This window comes from Eleginops maclovinus, chromosome 10 (genome assembly GCF_036324505.1).
Source record: "Eleginops maclovinus isolate JMC-PN-2008 ecotype Puerto Natales chromosome 10, JC_Emac_rtc_rv5, whole genome shotgun sequence".
NCBI lineage: Eukaryota > Metazoa > Chordata > Actinopteri > Perciformes > Eleginopidae > Eleginops > Eleginops maclovinus.
The window spans coordinates 12,553,888-12,578,970 of record NC_086358.1 but is presented as its reverse complement, the minus strand read 5'-3'; the positions used below and the strand labels follow the sequence as shown (position 1 = coordinate 12,578,970).

The following is a 25,083-nucleotide window of genomic DNA, read 5'->3' as shown; positions in this document are numbered from 1 at the left end:
TCTGCAGTCAGCTCTTCGCCACTGCCAACACTGGGGCCCACAGAGCTCCCAGCGCTTACAATCAAAGTGTGATTGTGTGTGTGTGTGTGTGTGTGTGTGTGTGTGTGTGTGTGTGTGTGTGTGTGTGTGTGTGTGTGTGTGTGTGTGTGTGTGTGTGTGAGAGAGAGAGAGAGAGAGAGAAAGAGAAAGAGAGAAAGTGTGAAGAAAAGACAGGTTGATTTACATTACTATGTATACACAGCATTCTCCACATAATGAGTAGCTCCAGATTTTCCCTGCTTGGTAAATATTTGATGGTGAAGTGGCGGAATGATTTTGGAGCTGAAGAATAAGAATCCTATAAGCTGCTCAGAAGTTGTATTTCAAACCTCTCTCTCTCTCGCTCTCTTCTCCTCTTCCCATGTAAATAAGGCCAACTCCCCCTAACTCCACACACCCCTCTGAGGCAGTTTAAAGACCCAACACTGTCTCCTTGTCTCCTTGACAACCAGCATACACTGGGGTCCTGTCGTGGCCTCTCTGTCTTTTGTGTTTGGGAGCTCAGAGAGACAGAAAGAAAGAGAAAGAAAGTGTGAGAAAGAGGAAAAGAGGAAGCAAAAGAAAGCCGGAAGAAAAAAAGACGACATAGATGACATCACAGCTATTTTATCCCACAACTGAACAATTTGGTATGTAGCACAACGCTGGTGATGATAATGATAATAGTGATGATGATTATTAGCCAGAGGCACAAAATAGGTGGCAGTTTAGTCTGAGAGTGTGTGATCTGAGAGAGAGAGAGAGAGAGAGAGAGAGAGAGAGAGAGAGAGAGAGAGAGAGAGAGAGAGAGAGAGAGAGAGAGGCCCAGGGCTGAATGGAGCATTGTGGGAAAAGACAGTGGGCACACTGGGCAGTAACACAGAGAACACTAACTCACAGATCATGCCAGAGAGTCTGAAAACACCCACACTGGGCGACAATGGCAAACTTCATCGCTCCACTTGGCCCCGTCTGAATACACACATACAATGGCAGAATCCAAATAAGATGCTCTGTTATTCGTGAAATTCAGCACACTAAATTCCTTCAGTGCCTCTGTCCCTTTGACCAGCAGCAGATGGCCCAGGGCCGTGCTGCATTGATGTGCACGTACGTGTGCATGTGTGGTCTTTTTTCCTACTGTTGCATCACGGGTGAGAATGTTCTAAATTTGAAATGTTGGGAATCAATATTTAAAGGTCTAACAGGTGTCATTTTTATTTAAATAATGCTTTACTTCTAGTGATGCAAAATGTCCAACAAATAGCTGGTATGTATGGGAAGGAGAAACACATTTCACTAAATCTGTCAATTATATCAAGTCTAATTAGAGAAAGGACAGACTAATGGTACCAGAATCAACAGGTTTGTCAATCAATGGCCGGTTTTACTATCAGCTCTCTGCTGCCACCCTGCGGAGCCTGTGACCTGCATCACTAAACCAAGATTAAAGCAAGAATGAAATGCAAAAAAACGGTTAGTCCTTTCACAGATAATTCATGAGTTTTCACTTTCCTTGCATTATTAAAATTAAACTTGAATGTAAAATAATTAAAGAACCAATAACAAAATAATTTATCCCGTTTAATTTCGTAATAATGTTTATTATATTATTGGTTTGTAACTAATGGTGCATCAATGTGTGTTTCTGTGGCACTAATTCCAAATAATGTATGTTATTTTTCTGAATAAGGTTGATCAATAACGTTTAATCTTAATCTATAATAGTGCATCATAGAGTATCTGTTAATCATTTGAATCATATTGTAGTATAAAACATAGAGTAAGTATCGCCATATAATTAGTCATTTTCTAAGTAATGAGTTTTTCTTTTACCTCAAAAGAATATACAATAACATTTTTAAAGCTACAAAATCATTATTCTAAGAAGAAGGTCTCATTATTTAGAATACTAACTGATTATTTCGAGATTCAAAGTCATTATTTTATTTTGAGAACGTTTTTAATTATAATAAATGTATATTTCCCCCTTTCATAAGGCTATTTTTTGATACGAATTAATACTGATACAATGTTAATACTTAAATTAAATATTAAGTGTGTATGAGGAATTGGTTTAGCAACATATTGAAGAGGTTTTTGTAGTTGTTTCTTTTCCCCGCAGAGTCTCTTTTTCCCACAGTCCAGCAGGCGGCAGTAATACACCTCTAATCGTGTTGGCCACCTGTCAAACGAATACCACAAAAGAAGAAGTCAGAACGTGCTGCTGGAGGTCAGGGGTATGATGAGAAGGCTTTCTCAGTATCTGTAACACAAATCTGTATTTTCAATTTAAAACTCACCGAGGATTCAACATTCACATCAGCAAAACACTGTCTAGCGGTGTCAGTGAATCCAGCAGCTCGTTCTCGATCAATCTGTCTTGGATTTTGAGTATTACGACATAGCTAGCTAGCGGCTGCTAACGGCTAACATCTCCGGTGTTCACCAGGTGACCCTCGGATCTCCTCATTTTACAGCCATGGACAACTCACAAGGCTTGGGAGGAATGAAAGGAGGTATCGGGGGTCTCTTTGGAGGAGGTGCACCTGAATACTCCAACACAGAGCTCGCCGGTGTTCCCTGTAAGCGTTCACATTGGTTTAGTCTGCTAACACTGGTAACATCTGTGCTGTTCGCCAGCTCTATGCCCTTTGATTTTGTTGTTGATACAACCTTTACAAAAATGTAAAAGATGAGCTAACAAACTGTTGTGATTAATTTCCAGTGACTGGAATGAGTCCTTTGTCCCCTTACCTCAATGTCGACCCTCGTTACCTTGTTCAGGTAAGCTAAAATGGCATTTTAGCTTTTTTGTAACTTCTGAATTTGTTGGTACCAATGAAACCGCCTGATAAATCATTTAAAGCTTGACAATATGGGCTCAGACAATAACCAGCTCTTTATATTATATAATATATTACAATGCTTCCTATACGTTGTCTATATTTGAAAAATGTAATGTATTAAACAGTAACAAGACAAACCAAGGACCCTATAATCCTACCTTACCATATAACTTAAGTGAATCCAAAATAATGTGCCCTCAGTTAAGTATTTTATGAATAAAGGCCTATGGTAAGTCAAAATAACAGTACACTGGATGGATTTCAGAGAAGAGTAACACATTTAATAAACGAATGTGTTTTTGTGTATTTTTTACTAAATTCATTCTCTAACAGTTGTTGATGTTGTGTTTCAGGACACAGATGAGTTTATTCTGCCCACCGGTGCCAATAAAACAAGAGGGAGGTTTGAACTGGCTTTCTTTACCATTGGAGGCTCCTGCATTACTGGTAAGATATGTGTTCATTATATATAAATAGGTTTCAAGGTTTCAAGGTTTCAAGGTTTTATTTGTCATATGCACAGCAGATACAGCGTATATGTTGGCAATGAAAATCTTATGTCGCGTGCTCCTCCAACAACTCAACATACATGGTGCAAAAGATAAATAAAATAGTGAAAAAGAGAGAAGAATATTTACAATATTAACAATACAGATTTGAGGATGTGAAATATATACATATGTGGAATACATTGAAAGTATTTAAATACTTTACACTGTTGAATGAGGAGGTATGGACAGATGCATATATTATGTATAACAGATGTATATGGCAGATATGTATAATATATAGATATGTGTACTATAAACAGATATGTATGGCAGATGTGTATAATATATATGTATGTGTGTACTATTATAAATATAAATATGTCCATCTCCTGTGAATATATCGATCCCATTCACTTTACACATCATTTTATGCTTTTAGTAAACGTTACGAATGTGTGTACGGTATGATTATACACATTTCGTACAGGGGATGTTCAAAGGACTGTACAAAAAAGCTAAGAAACAAAAGAATAAATAACAGGCTCATTAAACCTTGTGAAATTTCTGTGCAAAGACTGAGTTACAAATGAATAACTCAGAATAACTTGTTTTGACTTCAGGAGCAGCATTTGGAGCTGTGAATGGTCTCAGAGTGAGCCTGAAGGAGACCAGAGACATGGGATGGTCCAAACCTCGTAATGTGCAGTGAGTATGGACACTGTAGTACTATTCCTTTTATTACACCTGGTTCCCTAGAGCTGTCTTCTAAATGTTTGCATTCTCCCTTCAGGATTCTCAACATGGTGACCAGACAGGGTGCTTCATGGGCCAACTCTCTGGGCTCAGTTGGTAAGATCCTTATAAATAATAATATAAACTCATCTTGTAGAAAATCATACTGCAACATCTAGGAAAGATTTACTTTATCACTATTCACTTTTATAAAAACCTTTTCGTTTTTTTTCTTTGCCGTTGCAGCCTTGTTATACAGCGTTTTTGGAGTGGCTATAGAGAAGGCCAGAGGAGCGGAAGACGACATCAACACAGTGGGCGCTGGGACGCTAACTGGGATGCTCTTTAAATCCGGCAGTAAGTGTCTTCTCTGTGGTGTATCGACCACTTATGGGCATGCTATTGACTTGAAACTATTTGCAGATGTGTTTTAATGAGACAAAAATAGCTGGATTTGAACAATTATTGTCTGTCTTCACAAGTTGTCATCTAAATGAATGAAACTTTAATTAATTAATAATTCTATTGCGCTGCAACAAGTGATTGTTAATTAAGCTACATTATATACTTTTATTCATAGATAATCTATTAAATTGATGCCCATTTACACCTTGCAAGAGTCATAAGTCTTCATTCTGAATGAAGTATTTCTAAAATCCCATTATTACAGTCATTGATTGGTTAAATAAAGTGCTAAAAAACCTCCTGGTTTCATAAATATGGAACCATGGACTTTGGTCTGGAGTCATTGGAAATGTTTGGATCACACGAGTCAATAACAATTCTAGCAGGTTAAAACACGATAAATAAACATGCATTAAAAAACTCTGCACCATTCAAATGTTGATTTAAAACTTGTGTCAACGGTGTGAACAAAGCTTAAAAGTAGGCCGTAGAGCTATAAAACAGAAATGTTTCTGAAGTTGTTGTTGGGCATTTTTTTGACGCATTATACTATGTTCATACACAGCTCTATCATTGATTCCGTTTCCTCCCTGTGTTTGCAGGTGGATTAAGAGGTGTAGCAAGAGGAGGCCTGGCTGGTTTAGCCTTATCTGGTGCCTACGCTCTCTACAGCAACTGGGACCACCTCACTGGCTCCTCCTCCTCCTCCCCGTCCTCCAGGCTGTACTAACCCTCTCCCACACACATCTGCTTTACATTAGGGCCAAATATCTCTCCAGGACACAGCCTTTCACCACAGCGCTAAGAGGAATTACACTCTGGTCAAATGCAGTGTGCTTTTCAGGGAAGTGTGGGCTCTTCCCAGTACTCTCCTTTCCAGGAACCTTCTGGGGAATCAAAACATGTTTGAAAAAAAGGAAGATTGGACTAAACTCTGCTGGGAATCGAGATGTAGACCGTCCTATAACACCCCTCTCTTCAGTAATCCACAGGGGGGGATTCCTGTCACTGATCTGATCAGTCATAAGAACATTTTTTTTTAATAGAAGTGTGTCATTTGTTATGTTATTGTTTATGGGAGACGTATAAGTCTTCTTTAATGCTAATTCAATTAACCTGTGATACATGGGTTAAATATGCCAAAAGGTGACACCTAGTGTGGTTCACCTGAAGCATGTTCTGATTCTGGACTGAAAGACTCTTCTGGTAGAAGAGCAAAGAGATTTTCATTTACGAAGGACAAAGGAAGAACTAAGCCTTAAGGTCAGTTCTGAATACTGTTGTATTTATTGAAGCGTATATGCAGTGTTCCTGATTTACTGTGCAAGATGAAATCACTAAAGCTGTTTGTGTCTCCCTAACACTCGCTGTATTGAGAACTATATTAAAAAATTTGACAAAAATGTTGCTTTTAATTATTTATTGCATAATTGTAGACTGGAGTTAATAGGGGTGTACATTATGCACTGCTACGACTTTGTTCAGAGCAGTGCATAATGTAGACTGTAAAGTATGATAATTCCCCATTCAGAACGTTATTTACAATTTGAAGTGGTTGCTGAATGAACTATGGTACATAAAAACAGATTGTCTTTTGTGCACGTCAGACATAAAACAGAGCTTAAGTTGGCAGCCAGCACAGAGCCGGGGACACTGTTTAGTGCAGGAAGAAGTCCCTGATGCGCGTTGCCTCGATCCAGGGGATGTAGGCAGCGGTGCGGGTGAAGACGCTGGGTTTATTCTCCACGGTGCAGCCAATCGGGCCGAAACTCACCACACCGTGCACCTCCCAGCGATCATGCCCCTGCTGGCACAGCAGAGGACCGCCTGAGTCACCCTGAGAGACAGAGGGAGAGTGATGATAAGAGGTGGCATCTTTTAAAAATGAATTCTTACTTTTACCCCCAAAATATTTAGTAAATCTGAGTCTAGAGCTCCAGGGTGTGGGAGAGAGAAACTCCGTTCAGAGAGAACTTTGGGATTTTGGCCTTTGCAGACTATTTACATGCACAAAAACCAATATAACACACTACAGGAAAGGGAAAGCGCAAATAAGCATAAAGAAGCCCCTTTAAACAACATCCCCTTGTAACTGGGAGGTTGATCCTTACTATTTTCTGACATTTCATAGACAAAGAGATTACTCTAGAAAATATCCTTCAGATTCATAGATAATGAAAATAATTTTTAGTTGTAGCCTTATGTTTGTCATACCTGGCATGCAGCAGGCGGGCCCTCAGTGTCTCGGAACCCGGCACAGATCATGGAGTCTCGGACACGATCGCCCCAGAATTTCTTCTGCCGGCAGGTCTTGTATTCAATGATGGGCAGGCGGGCTTGATTCAGGGCTTCTGCCAGAGACACATTCTCCTTCCCCCCTGAAATGTAGTAAAGGACAACAATTTAAATATAAACTGCATTTTAGGTTGAACAAGACAATGGTCATTAAAACACTATGTTATTTTGCTGTAACAATATGACGTCAAAACTAAGTGGACTAAGTAAAGACATTATTTTAAAAATAATTTTGGTTATAGTACATGCACACATTCAAGATCCACACATTTGAACTCAGACCTCACTATTTTTTAACACTTCAGTATAAACAATGCTAGCCAAGACCATTTTTTCTCCTGCACCAGTCTGAAGATGTTAATAATAAAAAAGTAAGGTTTTAGTGGAGATGTCTGGGAAGGAACTGAGCACAGTACTGAGTATACTGCATGAGTTGTGTGAGTTAGGGTGTTTTGAGTTTTTAAACAAATGTTTGTATGTAGTTGTACTGTTGTTAACACAGCCCACATTTAGTTTCATCCATCAAAATGTTCACTCTCTAAAATGTGAGAAAAAAAGTGTTTTCTTCATCAATTCAAGACAACAGGCTGAGTTATTAACATATTAATGACAATTTGAGATGAAGTATGCCTTTAATATTCCCTCCCCTCCACTCACCCCGGGTGTCTCCCCAGCCAGTGACCCAGCAGTAGTGTCCCGGGGTGAGGCTGATCTGCTTGCGCGGCAGGCAGGCGTAGCGGATGAAGTTTGAAGGGACGATATCCGTGGCAGCCTTCACCAGGGCAATGTCGTAGTCCAGCTCGCTGTGGGCCGGGTAACGGAAGTTCTCGTGCCGGTAGATCCTCTTCACGGGGAAAATCCTCTCTGCTGTCTCCGAGCGTCTCAGCTGGTGCTTCCCCAGAACGATCCTCCAACTCCCAGCATCCTCAGCTTTCCCCCTGAGAAACAAATAGTTAAAGCAAGACCATAGTGGTTCTCATTATATGTATTTTTTGTATACACTGGGTACTTTCTGGGTTTGTTCTTCTGTGTTCATGGTTTCTTACTTTTGGAAGCAGTGAGCAGCAGTAAGGACCCAGTTCTTGTGGATGAGAGTTCCACCACACACGTGAATGTAATGTTTGCTTCCTCTGGGACGAACCTACAGGTGACAAACAGACACCCTCCTCAGTGATGTGCAAACATTTGGATACACTTTTTAAAACGTAAAATGACGTAATTTACTTAAAAATGACCCCCTAATGGAGGATTCATGATGTTTTGTTATTAAGGAGGAGTTATGTTCCATTTCTCAACTTGTGGTTAGTTCACATTTAATAGATCATCAATGTTAAATCATAAGTGCATACATGTATTAATATGCAATAAAATGTGCCTTATTCTAGAGGCTGTTTACTTTATGACCCTTACATTTGTTCAGCATCTCTGACAGTACAACATCTTTTCTCCTGCTAATGTTTATTTAAATCATTCATATTTAAACATAAATAAATATATATATATATTGCCTGTTTTTACAATGTATTAAAATGTAGTTGTTTTTTATTCAGTCTTAAAATAAGTCTGGTTTTAGTGTATTGGATTTTTGAATTTAACATTTTCCTGCATTGAATTTAAGATCACCGAAAGCTGAACCACATCAATGTAGAGGCAGATGTACCTGCAGAGACACCTGCCAGGGCCAGGAATGGGGTCTGGCCTCGTTCCCGGACACAATCCTCTCAGCTACGTTGGGCTTGAAGTGAGCCAAACCACAATCCCTTGGCCAGTCTGAGAGGGGAAAATAAAAAAAGATAAAGCTCCAAAATCAGGAAGTTGATATTCAGATTTAAGGTCAAGCATGTTTTAACAGCCCTCACCCAGGTGGAGGAGCTTGTGCTGTGGCTGCCGTCCTGGGGTGAGTGTGTATGCTGCTGCAGGCAGAGATGCCTTGCTTAAAAGCAGTGGCAGCAGCAGAGACAGAAAGAGGAGCAGCGGAGGTCCAGGTACAGCCATCTTCATCACAGAATCCCCGGCCGGCAAATGTCCCACGCTATTTATACCAAGCAACGAACGCACACAGATGTACATGCACAGGTACACATACAGTACACACAAACACACACGGGCACAATAAGCGGTGTCACAACAAAGGCCGAGTGCTGGATTGTTCTCCTCCAACTGCGGGTTTCCACTGCTGCTGAGAAAAAAAGGGCATTTTGGGGAGTCCCATCAGCACTTTCACATACATATAGTATGCTCACAGTACACCAACATGCACAGAGCACAATGGCAATGCTATGTACACAAACACCACATCATGTCACATGACCCACAGCAGTGACATAGTGACCTGAACTTGACCTTTATATCTAAAATCTCCAAACGAAAGTTAATCCTTTGTAAACATTACTCTGTAAGATGTGTTTTGTTTCCAATGTGCTTACCACAGACATTTAAACTGTGAGTTTCTTCACATTTTTTATGTTTTATTTCTTCCTCACATTTAACCAAATGTAACTACTGCTGTTATACATATAATTATATTTTTTGATACTTATCCTTTTCTTTTTTTCTTTTGAGAAGTAGCTAGTAGTAGTAGTTTAGTATATGAACAGTATTAAAAAACAAAGAAATATTGGATGGATTGCAATGAAAAAGTGTCAATGTCAATGACTAAATACCTGCAAACAAATGGCATTTATATCAGCTATATGTGTACTATGTGTTAGATGCCAATGCAAGCTTAAATTATTAACCAAGATGTTAAATATGCTCAACATTATAATGCTAAACCCGAACAATTAAGCAATATTACTGTGAGCATTTAGCTTGCAGCTAATTAGCAGTTAGCTGAAGCACTTAGCCTCACAAAGCAACAATCCGGCCATATACTCTTAGAGTTGTTTTGTTTGATATACCGTCATTTAATGCATATCTAAATCATAACATTTTAAATAAAAAGAACTAAGAGATTCCCAAAGAATAACATGTTTGTTTTATGTTTAGCTAATATATCCCTGTCAAATGTTTTAAAAAGTATCACTATTTACTGCAGAAGAAAATGTTTGTTGTGGATCGTTCAAAGGGACAGCAACAGAGACCCTAATGTCTGCTCTACACACATCTGTGAAAATATGAGGACTGCAGTGGAAGCCACTAGTGAGTTGAGCTTTTTTTCCCGTTGTGAATGAGAGAATGTGCCCGCTCATCTGAATGGCAACGCCTGAATGGTCAAACCTCACAACTGTGGTTCACCAAGTTTACACACAACTCAACTTTGTGTATTTTTTTTCCACAGTGTATGAGCTGAGAGTGTGGGAAAAGAGCGAGGGGGAGTTACTGGGTTTTTGAGTTGGTGTTTATTATCACAAACAACAAACATATTTCAGCTGAGTCACCTCCTGTGTAAATTTGAGTGTAAATCCTGACGTGTGTTTACCCAGCACGTCTCTCATTCGTCAGCTGGAGAGAGATGCAGATCTTGGTGGGGCTTTTCTTTTATACATAAACATTAGTCGTCTCAGGCTTAAAGATTTGTTACAGACAAAGACTGTAAAAACGTGTTACAATAGTGTGCAAAAACTAAGGTGCACAAAGAGAAGTGTGGACAGAAGTATACAGGCTTTTTACTGAAGTACATAATTGTCAGAATTGGCAAAAACAAATTCTGTACCAATGAGGCTCAAGTAAACTTCAAAAGTAGTTATAATATTAAGTTTAGTTTTTAAATTGCCATCTAAAAACAACAAATAGCTACTTGAAGTTGAATCCTTACTCTCTTTTCTTGATTTATGTTTCACTCACGCATATTTTATTAGAATATTAACTGTAAATTAAACAAAATAAATAAAATGTATCTGAAAAATATGCAGAGAGCTCCTCCCAATGCAACCTGGTCTCAGTAAATTATGATACCAATTACATTTTGGGAGATTTTTTTTGGTCAAAAGTCAACGTTTTAAAAATGTACATCCATATCCTTATAAGCTCAACAAACATACATATTTCAAGCCAAACCATGATCTTTATTCTACACCTAACAGAGTAGTAATGTTGCATAAGCATAGCCAAGTAGTGTTGCTTTTGCTATTTGTACTTCAAACAATAACCACGTGTTTAAAATTGCCACTGTGACTCTTGGGAAAATACCTTGGCCTAAAAATGTTATGAGTATGCAGTTGAACTGAAGTGAGTTCAGCTGAGTTCATTTAGAGTTTATTAGTAGTGCTCTTGTGCAAATTCGGGACCTGAACCGCAATGATTAATCCATAGTAAATAATGAGTCTGGTCTCCAGGCTCAGTCATCTTCATTCCTGGAGCTTCCACACCATCCGGGCTTCCTCAGTGACCTCTTCTTACCACTGTTTGCCCTCCCATAAGAGGTGGATTTAGGATGTCTGCTGCCTTCATCTCCATAAACCTCATCATCTTCTAATGCATAAGGTGCCTCAGCTCTGCTTAATCTACGAGCAGCTTCTACTCTTCCCTCCTTTTTGCCTCTTCCTTCCCCCTCCACTTCACTCCTTCCTTCGTCTGCCACGTCCTCTCCTGTAAAAGTTGAGGTAATAATCGTCACAGGCGGAGGATGTTCTGGGGCAAAGACCTTCACCACATTTGATATGAGAGGAGGCATTGGAGCTTTCTTCTTCTTCGAAGCGTGTTTCGGAAATCTGGGGCTGTTCTGGATTTCTAGGTGTTTCTGTATGGCTGTGCTTAGCTCTTGTGGATCCACAGATGCACCGTGAACGTCCCATGTCATCCCGTCCTCGTCCCACTGCACCTGCTTCATGCTGCTCCTCCGCCCAAACTGGTCCCTCTCCACCCCCTGGAGGATCTTCATCTTCAGACACGACCTCCTCCTCTCATTGTCGTGCAATGACGAGGTTGAGTTAACATCCCACGTCGGGTCGTCTCCTCGCCTCTCTTCCTGCTCCTCACCCTCTCTGCTGATGACTGGGAACATGCTGGATGTCGGGGACACCAGGTTGGAGTTGGACCCTACTGACGTCTTGAGGTTCAGTCTTGATCCAGGCGGCGAACCAAGAAAGGAGTGGGAGCCCATGTTGGAGGTGTCCCTTTTGAGGCCCCACAAAGAGCCGTAAGGTGAGACCGTCTGCACCGCTGCATCCACCAACTCCCGCTGTGTCGTCATTGTACCTTCCTCCCTGAACTGCTGAGTCTTTGTGGTGCTCTCTCTGCTGTTCAAGTTGCACCTGCAGCAGTCACCCAATAGAGAGTCGCTCAAGGAAGAAACCAGGGGTGTCGTCCAACCCCGGCTTTGTCCCTGCTGCCATGGCAACTCAAGGTAGCTAACTGAAGCTCCTCTTTCTGATTCCTGTCTGTCTGCTGGTGAATTAGGCGTCTGGTAGCCTAACATTTCCCCTGGGCTCATCACTTCTCCACCCTGGGAAAACTGTGAACCTCCAGGACTGTACAGCTCTTCTATAACGCCATCGTCAAGGCATTCAGGATCTGATGACACACCTAACCCTGCTAAGCTAACAGATGATGGTATCGGGGATGGGAATGTAAAAGAAAGCGAGTTGTTCTCCAGGAAGCCCTCATCCTCCGTGTAAGTGGGCTGCAGGAGATTGGGCGAGTTGGATGGCAACGGTGACGCGGTCAGAGCATGCATAGGTGACTGCAGTGGAGAAAGCGAGGGCGCATGTAAGTCTACCTGAGGCTGTGGGCTGAGCGTTAATGTTGAAGAAGAAGAGGTTAAAACATCTTCAGTTGTCTCTAGCGGCGAGATGAATGGAGAGTAAGTGGTCATTTTGGAAAAGGGAGAGCAAGGGCTTTCCTGGGTTAGACTTGAGGGGCGTGAGGTGCCCCCTTTACACACAATTGTATCTGGAGTGCTGCTGCGACTGTGTGTGCTGGTGCTGCTCGCACTCCACCGATGCATGTTAGCGATCCAGCGCTCGCTGAGGGCCGGGGGGCTTCTGTGCATGTCCGTGTTGGCGGAGTTGATGTTCTGCCACATGCGAGGGTGCAGCTTCTGCAGCGTCACAGAGTTCTGCTCAAGGTGTGTGTTGGTGCTGGAGCTGCGTCTCAGGTCCATACCGATCCAGGCCGGGTCACGCATGTGTGGTGGTGCCGTAGCCATGACCACATCCATAGAGCTCTTGGAGAGGGATAAAATGCCCGCTTGATCATCCCTCTCCTCTGTCACCAGGGGCTTCGCTCCACCTGAGTAGGAGGCTGACTGGTTGACTGAAGACCAGACAGGCTGGTAGTTTTCAGACGCAGGGCGCCCGGGCCTCGACATGGCAACACCACAAACCTGCGAAGAAAAACCTATTTTAGTGTTTAATTGCTTTTTCTCTTCCATAACAAAAAGGCGACTTGGAATTTTTCCTAAATTATTTGTGTTTAATGTAGCTGAGGTCCCTTCAGCTGTTTTCAAATAAATAGTAAGAGTTTGAGGAAAGTACATAAGGCTGTAGATGCATGTCTTGACAAAGCTTATTGAACGCATGGGATCAAGGATATGATAACCTGAGCCTTATTATGGTATACTCAGCTGTGAACTGAAACTGTATCATCTGAAACGTTGTTTAACATGTCTTGGCTAGTAGGTGGATTTTGCTCCCTCTCAACAGAGCAAGGATATGTTTCCCACTTTTTCATAATAATAATAATAAGTCTCATACAGACATGCGAGTGGTTTCAATCTTCCTATCTCTGCAAGAAAGCACATAAAATATATTTGTCAAAACTGTAGTAACTATTCCTTTAATCTTTAATAGCTTTCTGACTGAAACACACCCTTATCACACTCAACCCGCTCACAAACACACACACAAACAACCATACACCCACAGGCACTACCAGATTAGCCTAATAGGATTACACAATCCAGATTATTTGATTATTCAAACAAATTGTTGTTTGATTGAAACAGATTAAAAGAGCTGAGAGAACTATTTACGATATAAACTATGTTTATACGTTGTCTGATTTAGTAGCACAGAAACATATAAATCCATTTATAGTTTAAAATAGCTGCCACACTTTCAAGTCCTCCTCTATCCGAAAGTGACCTCCCAGTGTTTCCATCATACCAGACTACTACTTGTAGTGTATCTGCACTAGAAATTAAAAAGTCACTAACCCACATGTATAGTGCAATATCAGAGTAATGAGAAAAGATGCCATCTTACCTTGAAGTTCTGTTCCTCTGCCTTGTCACAGAGCAGGTTGTGCTAAATGGCGTCTCTCTTTCCTCCCCTCATTCCTCCCACTCTTTTTCTCACTTTTCTAAGCAAAACTTTGTTGTTTACAGCCACCTTCAAAGCCTCAAATATGACTAAATCTTCTCTCACACATGTGAAGTTCTCTTGAATGTAACAATGAGAATATTTCTATGTGAATGTGTACATATGCGTGTGTAAAAGAGAGGGCCATTACTCCACCTTTAGCTCTGAGGATTAGCTGTCATCGCATTAGCTGCTGTCCAATCTCTGAACAGATTGTGTGTGTGTGGGTGTGCATGTGGCTAATGAGCATTTGATTCTCAGTTAAGATCAGATCAGTGTTAAGAGCAGTCATGTTGCATGTAGTATTTGCTTATTTATATGTGTACAGCATCAAATTTCATGTCAATCCATTAATATGTGGTACAGGTTATGAAACAGTTGAAACTAAAAACAATAAACATTAAAGGTCCTTTATTATACTATATTTGAACAATATATCATAGGGCCATTTCTATACAAAACATTTCTCTGTAGTGTTTTGCTCAAAATACCAAACAGATCACCCATTGTAGCCATGCCGCATACCCCTCTATTTCAGCCCTGTTACTAAATTCCTGATTCTGGGTTTGTAGCTTTAAATGGAAATGAGCTGCTGCTGGAGCAGCCCCTTTGGAGTGTCTTCATGCAAGCGGTGAGCTCTGTGAAGAGAAGCCACACCAAACAACATCAAGCATTATTTCTGAAACAGTATGGAGCTCAGAACATTCCTCTTTCACAGGTTTTCCACAAGGACATTACATTTTATATCCGGCTTCTTTACACATATTCTCTCCGGTATCACGTTAGTTTTAGTTTGATTGGTAAAGTTTTGCACTCACATATTTATGTTGCCAATCCAAGAGCAAAACTGTGCAGTTTCTAGTCCCTTGAAAAGATAATCTTGAAGATTTTCATCTGTTCAGTTGCCCAGTGATAATAGTTTTGCAATATTCAAATATTTGCATTAATTCAGACTCTTTATCTTTGGCATCATTCCTGAATAAAACGTACAGACACTGAAAATGTGCTACTCCTGCAGTTTTTACATTTAAAGCATTTAACTAGTGTAAGTTTACCCTCATATTAAAAAGGTCATTAGAGGAAACACAGAAGCATAGTTTGCAAATGATTGGCTAAAAGTATTGGTAACTTGTAAGTCCTAAATTAGTAGTATGGTCCTTTAAAGGGGTGCCCAAGTGTAGGCCCAGATAACAGTATGACATGGTGAGAATCATCCAGCTGTGTCATACTCTCTACACACTGCACACACTCTTTACTTCCAAACAAAAAGAGACTCACACGAATAACTAGTGCTAAAAAAATTGCTTCAGTTTCAAAACTTGAAAGCAATGATGGCAGGTAAGCTGTACACTGACTTAAAAAGAAATACTAAATAGAAAATTCTCCCGGTCTTATGATCTTTGTGGTTCTTTAGACCAGGCATTACTTCTGGCTGTTGGTCTGTCTGTGGGTCTCCTGCTGCTGCTGGGGCTGATGTTGTACTACCTGTGGAGGAGGAAGAAGAAGAAGAAGGGTCGGAGTCAGTACGAGGAGCTCCTCTCTACAGCTGCATCACTACCAGCATGCTCTGCTCCAGTAATCCTTGTATCTCAGGACTCTTGGAACAGGTTAGTAAAACACATGAGAGGAGCAAGAAGGGCGCTTGAATTGCAACGATTGTGAGGAAAAAATGTAGCGTCTTAAATCCTGAAATCACAATTATTTGTTACACTGTTTGGTTCAATACTCAATTCTGATTGGTCAAGACATTCAGGTTCAACATAACCATTGTCAAGGATGCTCTGATCATAGAACCACGTCTAATCATATTAATCATCAGAAAGAAGTCCGGTAAATTTAACTTCAGCCATGACCAAAAAATACAAAGTTCAGTTTTCTGTCTGTTAATCTCGAATTAGTATCAATAGCTTTAAGATCCCTTTAACCAAATGATTTCACATCAATGCAGAATTGATTTCTATTTAATTTGAACATTTTCAAGAATAATCTGCATCTGTTTTTGTTGAAAAGTGTCTTTTGTTTTCAGTAGCTTCCATATCATGTGACCTTGCGACTCAATGCAGCTTTGTTCAACTAAACTGGATAAGTAGGACACAGCTCTTTGTTGTAGAATTTTAGTCCTCTTTTTATTTTTCTGTGAATATTTTATGTGTGTGTGTTTGTTTGTTTTTGTGCGTGCCAATTAAAGGCCAAGTGAGATCCCTTTCACCCTGCCTCCTCGCTTCACATCACAAAATCATGCTGATTCCAAAAATGAGGAGGAGAAAGAGGAGGAGATGAAGATGGAGGCCCAGAGGCCACAGGCTCATCGTGGGTCACTTTCAGTAAGAAGTGAGTCTTTACTGCCTTCCTTTTCCGCATGTTGACACTGGTTGTATAATAGTACTTTTGAGTTTTTTAAGTGAAATAAAGTCATTATAAAATTAAATTCCGGTATAAAACAGGGACTAACTAATGCTGTCTATGAAGACAAAAATACTTTTTACATGACACATTACATATCACTGACTTTTAGGGGATAATTTGGATTGTGTGGAGGAATAAAGGTATTTCAATTCAATTCAAATAGCTTTATTAGAAAAATTATGAACAGTATTGCCAAAGTGTTGTATAACAGCGACATCTATACATAAATATACATTTGAAATGTACTGTTATGTTCATAAACATTTTTAAGAAATGGTAGAATAATATTTCTTGACAGGGAAAACTATATACTTTGAACATTAACTAGAAAATGTATTTGAAAAACAATATTTACTATATTACCACAGACTAAAACTAATGACCTTACACTCATCCCTCCTCGTGTGTCCATCAGTGTGGTACCCTGTGGGGACGGTGCTGGTCGGTCTCTACTCTTCCCCCCCTCTGAACGAGGTGGTGGCACCACCTCCCGGCATGGCCACCCGTCTATGCTTCTCTGTGGAGTACCGGCACAGCAGCGAGCAGTTCATGGTGTCCTTGCTCCGCCTCGCCAACCTCCCTCCTCGTTTCCACGGCAATGTCACACTGGTTGAGATCCGGCTTCTCCCTGATGACCGGCGTCCCCGCCAGGCCAAGGCCAGGTGCACGGGGCCGGACCCTGAGTTCAACGACTGTTTCGTTTTCCAGGTCAGGGCAGGGAAGGTTCACAGAATCATTTGTTCATTAGTTTCACACATATACAAATAACACTGAAGAAATATGAGGTACATCTGAAGATGTGGTACAAACATAAGGGCTTGTCACTTACAAAAAGGCAAATGTAAACATACAAATCACCATTTAATTGTATGCTCTTACAGTATGTTAAAATAAGTGTAAAATCCTTTTTAAGAATAGATAAAAGGAAATTAAGTGAAACAAAATGAATATATTATAAAGCAGGGTATTTCAATGTCTCTATTTGTACATAAACAATGACACAGAGATACATTCAATGTAAAATCTACCACTACTACAAATTTACCACTACTACGATTAGATGTTAAGTCAAAGGAAGATGCATTTGTGTCTCAAACTCTTTTTGTATGTTTCCCTGCACAGGTGTCAGGTATGTGTGTGGCTCAGAGCACCCTGAGTGTATGTGTGCTCAGTGTTGGGCAGGACGGCAAACGCCATGCTATGGGCAGGGTGCTGTTTCCTCTGGAGGGGGAGCTCGCCGGTGCCGGCAGGGTGCTCTGGAGGGACCTGGACACAGAGGATGACACACAGGTACCAGAATGTAACAATGACTCAAGTACTGTACTTGAGAACAAATGTAATAAGATGGTCTTTGAGTATTCTCTTTTATGCAAAATCCACTTTTTCATGTGTTTTATACATGCATAAGTGTCCCCTCTGTGTTAAGAGACTCTGAAAGTTTCTGGAAAAAAATATTCTCTCTCTTTTTCGTCCTGATCTATCCATATAAAAACCTGTCTGAAAATAAGCTGATCAGATTTGGCCACTTTGTGATGTCACAACCGTTATTTGGGTGCAACCATTAGCCAATAACCAACCAAGGTAACACCTGCCCACCTTATCACCTGGATCTCCTTCTAGAGCACCATTGTGGTTTTTTAACCTATCACTCTGCAGAGGGCCATGGCCAGCAGCAGCTCATTAGCATTTAAACCTACAGACAGAGGGGTATGAGGCATGCTACAATTCATGATCTGTTTGGTATTTTGAGTCAAACACTTCAGAGACATGCTTCGTAAGTACCTGAGACCTATAATATATTATTGAAAAAGAGTATAATAGGGGACTTTTAAGCAAAATAAACTATGCTGGAGTTTTAATGAATATATCTTCCAGCACTGTCAGGTAAACACATAAATAAATTGTCTACATGTGCACACATTTTTTCCTGAAAGCTTATAATCTTTGTCTTCTCTGTTAGTGTTCAGAGATGGGTGATGTGCAGATATCGCTCAGCTACAGTCCGTCTCTGCAGCGCCTCTCTGTTGTGGTTCTCAGGGCTCGAGGCCTGCAGCTGCTCACCGATGCAGGTACGAGAAGTTTCATGTAAGGGAAAAGTCATGGTTATGATGATGGTTAATCATCTATTCATTTTGAGTCAATAGTAAGTCAATATATCAAACACCTTCCTCATCTTTTCTATATCAGTATTTTGAGATACTTATTTATATAGAGATACTCCTTTATTTTCTCTCAGTCTTCATCTTGAGAAAGTTCGTAATTTCTAATGATTTGTTATCATTGACGGACATGTTTTGCCCAAGAAACTAAATATTAGAAGTCTGCCAATGGAATCACATTGCCTGTGTGCTTCCCAGGTGTGTGTGTCCAGGTGAGCTTACAGATACACACTCAGGTGGTGAAGATGAAGCGCAGCTGTGTGGCAAATAGGGAAAACGACCCCTGTTTCGACCACAGGATGACGTTTAGACTGCGCTCGCAGCACCTGGACGAGGCCTGTCTGAGATTTGAGCTGCAGCAGCCAAACCACGTCCGCTCAGGTGAAAGGGTTAACAAAATGTGCATGCTATCTCGTGTCCTGCTGCATTAGCTTCAGTATCAGGTCAGTGTGTATTCACCCTGGCTCTGCTCCGTCTTTGTTGCTCCCACAGAGCCTCCCCTCCTGCTTGGAGTGCTGGTGTTGGGTCCCTTCATGTACGCCAAGGGCCCGCAGCTGCAGCACTGGATGGACATGGTCAACACACCGCAGGAGCCGGTCCAACTGTGGCACAAACTGAGAAGGGCCACTTAATACACATATCACACACATGTTGTAAATTTAGAATTGTCATAATAAAATGCATTGCAAAAAACCTGTCCTAGTGTAATAAAGGAACAAACTCTCTCAATGCAAAAATATTTCGGCAACTGCTAATAAGAATTTTGTAACCTGAAATTGTATAAATGGCTATAAAATGTACAGGGCATGGAGGTGGAATAAAGCGTAACAGAGGGACTATCTTGTGTTTTTGTCATCGTTTGGATTGATATTTTATAAACTTAATCGAAGTTATAGCTATGCGTTAGGCCTAATGACAATACGTTTAAGACATGTGTTATTACTGTGCAGAAAAAAACAAGTTGAATTCTTCAAAACATCTGAACCATTTCCTAAAGAATTCACAAGAAAGTCTGCGAGTGAGACCCAGCTAGGCTACCCCTCAAAATATTGTAAAACAGGCCTGTTTTACGGTGGTTGACAGGGGCAAATGCAACAGCCTTAAACACTTCCATGTTTTTGCGCTGCTTTTTCAAAAACGATGCAAATATAAAAACACAAATGTATCGTTAGTCTGTTTCATAATTGTGTTTTGTCAGTATATTTTAAATGACTGGGTTAGCTAGGTTAGGAATCTTGCAGTCACAGTGTTAAAGTCAGCCAATAAAAACATATATTTTAGGTACATTTCCAGTGACAGTGACAGTTGGTTATAATCCCCAGGTCCAGGTCCCAGCTGTATGCATTTTATAAGTGTCCACTGGTTTCTGTTGTGTTTTGAGCTACTTGCTGAGTTTTTAATTTTTTTGCACCAATTTTATTTGCAGCGTGTTTGAAAGTGCAGCGTGTTACTCCTAATGTAAGTGTTTTGTGCCGTTGTAGTGCGTTTGCCCCTGTCAGCCACCGTACTGTTTGTTATCTGAGCGACTGCAGAAGGTATTTAAAAGTGTTTAGCTTATGTCAAACTAAAGCAAAGCACCAGCCCTTTCTATAAATAGTTTGGCTTATTTGAAGCGAATGTACCTGCAAGGGTATTGCTCTTCTAAGTTTGTATATTCATGGTTTATAGAACAATGTCTCTTTGGATAAAAGCATCAGCTCAATGAATGAAATGTAAATGAAAAAGTGAACTCGGTACTTCCTAATGTTGTCCAGCAGCTGGCAACCTCCGCCAGTAAATGAGTGTGCGCATCCGCAGTTTGTGGCTTGAACCGGAAGTAGATGAGTAGCTCAAATCATGGGCCTGATGCTGAGCTAAACGTTATTTTATCAGTCGTAGCGTTGGTTTATATCCTGTTAAAACAACATGAAGATAAATGAGAACACTTTACTGGAGGGGCAACAAGTCGTGTTGGTTCCTTACAACGCAGAGCACGTGCCCAGGTAATACCAAGAGCTGCTATCTGTGTTGTCTGTATTATTTCATTCAGTTTGTCTCTTTGTTTCTCATTTCTACACCTTTCTTTAATATGTTTCTCTGCTCATGTCTTCTTAGTGTTTTTACTATTACCTTCATATTTAAATATGGCAGTTTTTCTTTGGTGTTAAATCAGTTTTTTCTTTAGTGTTGAATCTGTTGCAGATGATACATTTCCTTTTAAGATTCTGAAATGAAATTATTTAATGTATGTGAAACTGCTTAAGTATTTCCATATGCCACGTTATACTTATACTACTACTGTGCACTACACTTTGGAAGTGAATACTGTTACTCTTTATATGACATGTTACGTTTATTTGCATATTTAGACTTATTATAGAATGTAACCTCTAATAAATTATATTATTTTCTGATGGATTAAGAGACTCTGCAGTATATCAAGTAATTCAAGTAAAGCCTCATTATTATTATTATTATTATTATTATTATTATTATTATTATTATTGTTATGGATGTTGTAACTGCTTGTTTCAGGTACCATGAGTGGATGAAGTCTCCTGATCTGCAGCAGCTGACCGCCTCAGAGCCGCTAAACCTGGAACAGGAGTACGAGATGCAGCAGAGCTGGAGGGAAGATGATGACAGTAAGTACATCTTCCTGCATTGTGCACTATGAAAACACTTGCATTCGTTAAAAATGCTGCAAAGAGCCGTATTTATTAAATAATCTAAATCAAATATCTTAAAAATGAGAGGCCACAACCTCCTGAGTTGATGCACATGTCGATTTAATCTTTAGTTTAAAAAAAAACAGTTTGAATTGACAATTTTTCCCCTCAATCTTTTCAGAGTGCACATTCATCATCTTGGACAAGCAGCGGTGGGCCGACGGGAGCGTAGAGGAGGAGCAGTGCATGGTGGGAGATGTCAACATCTTCCTGACGGACCCCACAGACCCATCCCTGGCTGAGCTGGAGGTCATGGTAGCAGGTGAAGCAAAGGCTTATCAAACATCTTCAATTATGTTTTTTAGATTCTCACCATCACCTTTCTGTAGTTCAACACTTAAGTCTTTAATTCTGTGATACTTATGAAGTTCATTGCTTTAAACAGAGCCCGGTCACAGAGGCAAGGGCATCGGGAAAGAGGTGACACGCATGATGATGAGCTACGGTGAGCATCTTATACACTCTTTCAGGGTGCTTGTTAGAGCGGGAAAATTAATAAACATTTTACAATTCCAAGTGTAACTACTATATTGTGAAAAAAATAGGTGCTCAACATGCTTTCTATATGTCAAACTTTTTACATTTTCATAACCTTGTGGAGTTTTAGGGTGATTTTGTGAATAAAATATCCCGTTCAAACCGGGTAGAGTGTTAAATTGTCATGTTTCTTGATTCTCAGATAGTGTAACCTGCTACAACAATCATCATAGTTCCTGTCTTGACTGAAAATGAGATAGTTATATCAATTGCAACTGACTGATTAGGACAAAACAACATCTTGTATGAGGTTTAATGAAAGCTTGACATTAACCGTGTCAAATAAAAACAGAAAAAGTTCTGAACGATTTATAAAATTCAAATTCTGTAAAAAATTCAACACAGAATGGCTTTGAGTTTAGTGACATAGTTCCTACCTGACTCACTGCCGACTTGTTGTGGAGTAAACTGCTTACAGATTGTGATTAACAGTGGTGATCTCGTCTTCCACCAGGAGTCACTAAACTCGGTGTCAAACAGTTTGAAGTGAAAATTGGTCTGGACAACAAAGTCAGCATCGCCATGTTCAAGAAACTCCACTTCCAAGAGGTAATGAAATCTTTAAGTGTGTGATGGTTCCGGAATAATTGTGTAAGTGAATCCACCCATCGTCCTCCTGTCTGCTGCAGGTGTCCGTGTCTAAGGTGTTCAAGGAGGTGACCCTGGAAATGAGGGTGGACGAGTGTGTCCGGGCGAGGCTGCTGGACGACACAGCCGACATGAAGGAGAGGGACTACGGACAGACCTGCAGAAACAGACAGGAGCTTGTTACGAAGTGAAGTGCCAAGCTGCACTCACGTCTCACACGACACTTCCTGCTTTAAAAATTATCGTTCTGAAATTTGAACTTTTTGGACATTTACACACATCTGTAGGGACGAGAAGCACATTTAATAGTGAGGAGGGATTGGTTGTTTATGTAAGTATTTTATGTTGGGATGTATTCTACTATTTTTCTCACTGTTTCATTTCAGTGAGGAACATTGTACTTTTTGCATCATATTTATCTGACAGCTGGGGTTACTAGTAACACAATGGCTTAACATGCGGACACATGAACATGTCATTCCAAAACAAAGGCTTTTAATCTGCTGCTATAAAAAAATGTGTACTTTTTGCAATATGATTTTGCGTATTGCAGATCCAGTTTTTACTTTCAACATGAGTTAAATGTCACGTATGTTAAAACAAGTGTTGAGGATCTCTGAAAACTTACTTCTCACTGTTTTTGCTCTCCCATTTTTTCTTATTATACCTTCACCTTATTTCATTTTTGTTTACTGCTCTCTTATCTGTAGACATTGAACTCTCCTCTTCTTCTTTACTACTCTATTACTGATTACTTCATTCATATGAGATGACATTTAACTGCAATTACTTAAGTAAAAAATCTGTAAAACCTTTACTTGTAGTGTGGTGTGTTTGTGTTTCTGTGTTGCAACTTTTTCTAAATGTATTCCATCTACGTACAAAAAGTAAACAAAATAATATCATGTGTTACCAAGCCAGCTTTAAGTGTGCGGGTAGGTGAATCTTTTCACTTTTAAACTGATCCAGTCTGGCTGTTTCCTTCATATCCATACTCAGAAAATAGTCTAACTATTTATTTAGTTTTAAAAAGCGACCACACTTCCTTTTGCACACTGCCACATTAAAAGCCTACAAACCTCACCAGTTGTGATGGCCTGCAGTTTTTAAAGTACAGTTTGTTTAGTCAGCCTTTTCCCTGAAACATCTGGGAGAGAGAAATAACATATCAATGATCGTCCGGTGGTTTTTAATGTTTATTTCTAGAGGAAGTTAATCATTTTATTAGGGTTGGTGTCCAAATTTTCCACGATTGACAATGCAAAACTTCAAGATGTAGTTTGTACAAAGCATTTAGGATCCTAATATCAGAGAGACCATAGGGACTTGTTGCAGAATTACATATAAACAGGGTTAGGGTATAAATTTAAAGTGCATATTAAATTATTTATTAAAGAGTGACATTTCCATTTTCTGGTGCATTACCAGTAAAGGCTTGATTGCAGTAAAACACATCTGTTGTACATTACTACAACCATATTATTCTCATCTTTCTCCTAATTGCAACATTAGTCCATTATGTTTCATTTTCTCATTTTAAAACGGAAAGGCTGGTGGTTAACATCAATTTCCAACTGCAGCAGCTTTATTGAACAGCTTTTCTATCACACTACATGACCCCAAGTGTGTATTGGAATAATAGAAGTTTAACTTCAGTGTGCTCTTTCCTCCTCTTCCAGTCAACCAGTTTTAATATTTTAGACATTAAAAAAGAGATATTTATTTGGGGCTTTAGCATTTTCATGAAGGTGTATTTGGGATGTATGTTACAATTACTAATAACCAGTAAACTAATCATAGTCTCACAATATTCATGTAACCGGATTACATTACTATGGAATTAAATCATTAATCAAATGCAATGCCAAGAAATAAAAGACAAAATACATTTTAAAAAATGCTTCAGAAGCATGAACAGAAGCATGTGATCTTTAAAAACCTGCCTTGCATTAAGCATATTCATGCAGTAGCCTCTAGAACAGATACATGACCATATCGTACAGTTAAGTCATTTTTTTGTTTGTTGAAAACCATCAATTACTCTCCTGTTCTACAGTGTTATACAAGTGCTATCGAAATCCCTTCATTCACTATTGGTCACTTATTGGTTATACTACACCATCTAGTTAGGAAAAAGTTCCTTTTGCATTCGACATACTATACTATGAGGTTTTTTATATACTATTATTTTTCTTCCTATATTGGTTACATACTATATGACTTTCTATCATCATACTATATGGTGACTTTTTTTTCAACATATAATACTATGTTGTATTTTCTGATATTTTAAAAATACTATACTATATGGTTTCGGATATATATGGATATTTTAACATACAATCTTCATGGATTTTGCACTTATTGTAAGTCGCTTTGGATAAAAGCATCAGCCAGGTAAAATGTAATGTAACATACTATAGTTAGATTTTTTTCAACTTACCATACTATGGCATTTAATTCAGATTTCTTCTACATTTTGTGCTATTTTTTCTACATACTATACTATGATTGATTTTGTTTGTATTCATCATACAAAACTGTTGTTTTTGCTGATATTTTTATACATAGTATACGATTACCTTTTTTGCACATCTCAACAAACTACACAATGACACTTTTTTCTGATGTTGATATACATTATTACTATTTCC

At 39.6% G+C, this 25,083-nt stretch overlaps 4 protein-coding genes across 8 annotated transcripts; 3 read left to right on the top strand and 1 right to left on the bottom strand.

Moving 5' to 3' along the window:
* The first annotated feature begins 486 nt into the window (after positions 1 to 486).
* timm23a (translocase of inner mitochondrial membrane 23 homolog a (yeast)) lies at positions 487 to 5,896 on the top strand. 3 transcript variants are annotated; one of them, XM_063893831.1, is made up of 8 exons: positions 487 to 668; positions 2,471 to 2,603; positions 2,747 to 2,805; positions 3,221 to 3,314; positions 3,979 to 4,063; positions 4,149 to 4,207; positions 4,337 to 4,447; positions 5,098 to 5,896. In XM_063893831.1, the coding sequence occupies exons 2-8, from the start codon at positions 2,501 to 2,503 to the stop codon at positions 5,223 to 5,225; spliced, it is 639 nt and encodes a 212-aa protein (XP_063749901.1). In that variant the 5' UTR covers positions 487 to 668; positions 2,471 to 2,500; the 3' UTR covers positions 5,226 to 5,896. The 3 variants fall into 3 exon arrangements, with proteins under 3 accessions (XP_063749901.1, XP_063749898.1, XP_063749900.1); XM_063893828.1 differs by lacking the exon at positions 487 to 668 and adding an exon at positions 2,158 to 2,258; XM_063893830.1 differs by lacking the exon at positions 487 to 668 and adding an exon at positions 2,233 to 2,251.
* Positions 5,897 to 5,900: 4 nt separating this feature from the next.
* zgc:112285 (uncharacterized protein LOC561476 homolog) lies at positions 5,901 to 8,899 on the bottom strand. The gene is made up of 6 exons (XM_063893827.1): positions 8,650 to 8,899; positions 8,451 to 8,560; positions 7,837 to 7,931; positions 7,448 to 7,728; positions 6,710 to 6,873; positions 5,901 to 6,332 (listed from the first exon to the last, which is right to left on the bottom strand). The coding sequence occupies exons 1-6, from the start codon at positions 8,858 to 8,860 to the stop codon at positions 6,153 to 6,155; spliced, it is 1,041 nt and encodes a 346-aa protein (XP_063749897.1). The 5' UTR covers positions 8,861 to 8,899; the 3' UTR covers positions 5,901 to 6,152.
* Positions 8,900 to 9,194: 295 nt separating this feature from the next.
* syt15 (synaptotagmin XV) lies at positions 9,195 to 19,309 on the top strand. 3 transcript variants are annotated; one of them, XM_063893940.1, is made up of 9 exons: positions 9,195 to 9,285; positions 9,828 to 9,931; positions 15,446 to 15,638; positions 16,220 to 16,362; positions 16,853 to 17,145; positions 17,560 to 17,727; positions 18,398 to 18,506; positions 18,795 to 18,977; positions 19,089 to 19,309. In XM_063893940.1, exons 1-9 carry the CDS (start codon positions 9,254 to 9,256, stop codon positions 19,226 to 19,228), a joined length of 1,365 nt encoding a protein of 454 aa, XP_063750010.1. In that variant the 5' UTR covers positions 9,195 to 9,253; the 3' UTR covers positions 19,229 to 19,309. The 3 variants fall into 3 exon arrangements, with proteins under 3 accessions (XP_063750010.1, XP_063750012.1, XP_063750011.1); XM_063893942.1 differs by lacking the exon at positions 9,195 to 9,285 and adding an exon at positions 14,604 to 14,662 and having other exon boundaries at positions 9,867 to 9,931; XM_063893941.1 differs by lacking the exons at positions 9,195 to 9,285; positions 9,828 to 9,931 and adding an exon at positions 15,261 to 15,369.
* Positions 19,310 to 20,381: 1,072 nt separating this feature from the next.
* On the top strand, positions 20,382 to 23,246 carry nat9 (N-acetyltransferase 9 (GCN5-related, putative)). The gene is made up of 6 exons (XM_063892443.1): positions 20,382 to 20,578; positions 21,111 to 21,220; positions 21,426 to 21,566; positions 21,690 to 21,749; positions 22,296 to 22,390; positions 22,471 to 23,246. Exons 1-6 carry the CDS (start codon positions 20,502 to 20,504, stop codon positions 22,618 to 22,620), a joined length of 633 nt encoding a protein of 210 aa, XP_063748513.1. The 5' UTR covers positions 20,382 to 20,501; the 3' UTR covers positions 22,621 to 23,246.
* Positions 23,247 to 25,083: the final 1,837 nt, after the last annotated feature.

Bases quoted from the DNA above. Each gene is read 5' to 3' on its own strand.
- timm23a (XM_063893831.1), top strand. From the start codon at position 2,501: ATGGACAACTCACAAGGCTTGGGAGGAATGAAAGGAGGTATCGGGGGT. The intron at 2,806-3,220 runs GTAAGCTAAAAT...GTTGTGTTTCAG, and splicing joins ACCCTCGTTACCTTGTTCAG to GACACAGATGAGTTTATTCT. The intron at 3,315-3,978 runs GTAAGATATGTG...TTTTGACTTCAG, and splicing joins TGGAGGCTCCTGCATTACTG to GAGCAGCATTTGGAGCTGTG.
- zgc:112285 (XM_063893827.1), bottom strand. From the start codon at position 8,860: ATGTACATCTGTGTGCGTTCGTTGCTTGGTATAAATAGCGTGGGACAT. The intron at 7,932-8,450 runs GTACATCTGCCT...TGTCACCTGTAG, and splicing joins CCTGGCAGGTGTCTCTGCAG to GTTCGTCCCAGAGGAAGCAA. The intron at 7,729-7,836 runs GTAAGAAACCAT...TTTGTTTCTCAG, and splicing joins GCTGCTCACTGCTTCCAAAA to GGGGAAAGCTGAGGATGCTG.
- syt15 (XM_063893940.1), top strand. From the start codon at position 9,254: ATGTTTTATTTCTTCCTCACATTTAACCAAAT. The intron at 9,286-9,827 runs GTAACTACTGCT...TATTTACTGCAG, and splicing joins TTCCTCACATTTAACCAAAT to AAGAAAATGTTTGTTGTGGA. The intron at 18,978-19,088 runs GTGAAAGGGTTA...TTGCTCCCACAG, and splicing joins GCCAAACCACGTCCGCTCAG to AGCCTCCCCTCCTGCTTGGA.
- nat9 (XM_063892443.1), top strand. From the start codon at position 20,502: ATGAAGATAAATGAGAACACTTTACTGGAGGGGCAACAAGTCGTGTTG. The intron at 20,579-21,110 runs GTAATACCAAGA...TGCTTGTTTCAG, and splicing joins AACGCAGAGCACGTGCCCAG to GTACCATGAGTGGATGAAGT. The intron at 21,750-22,295 runs GTGAGCATCTTA...GTCTTCCACCAG, and splicing joins ACGCATGATGATGAGCTACG to GAGTCACTAAACTCGGTGTC.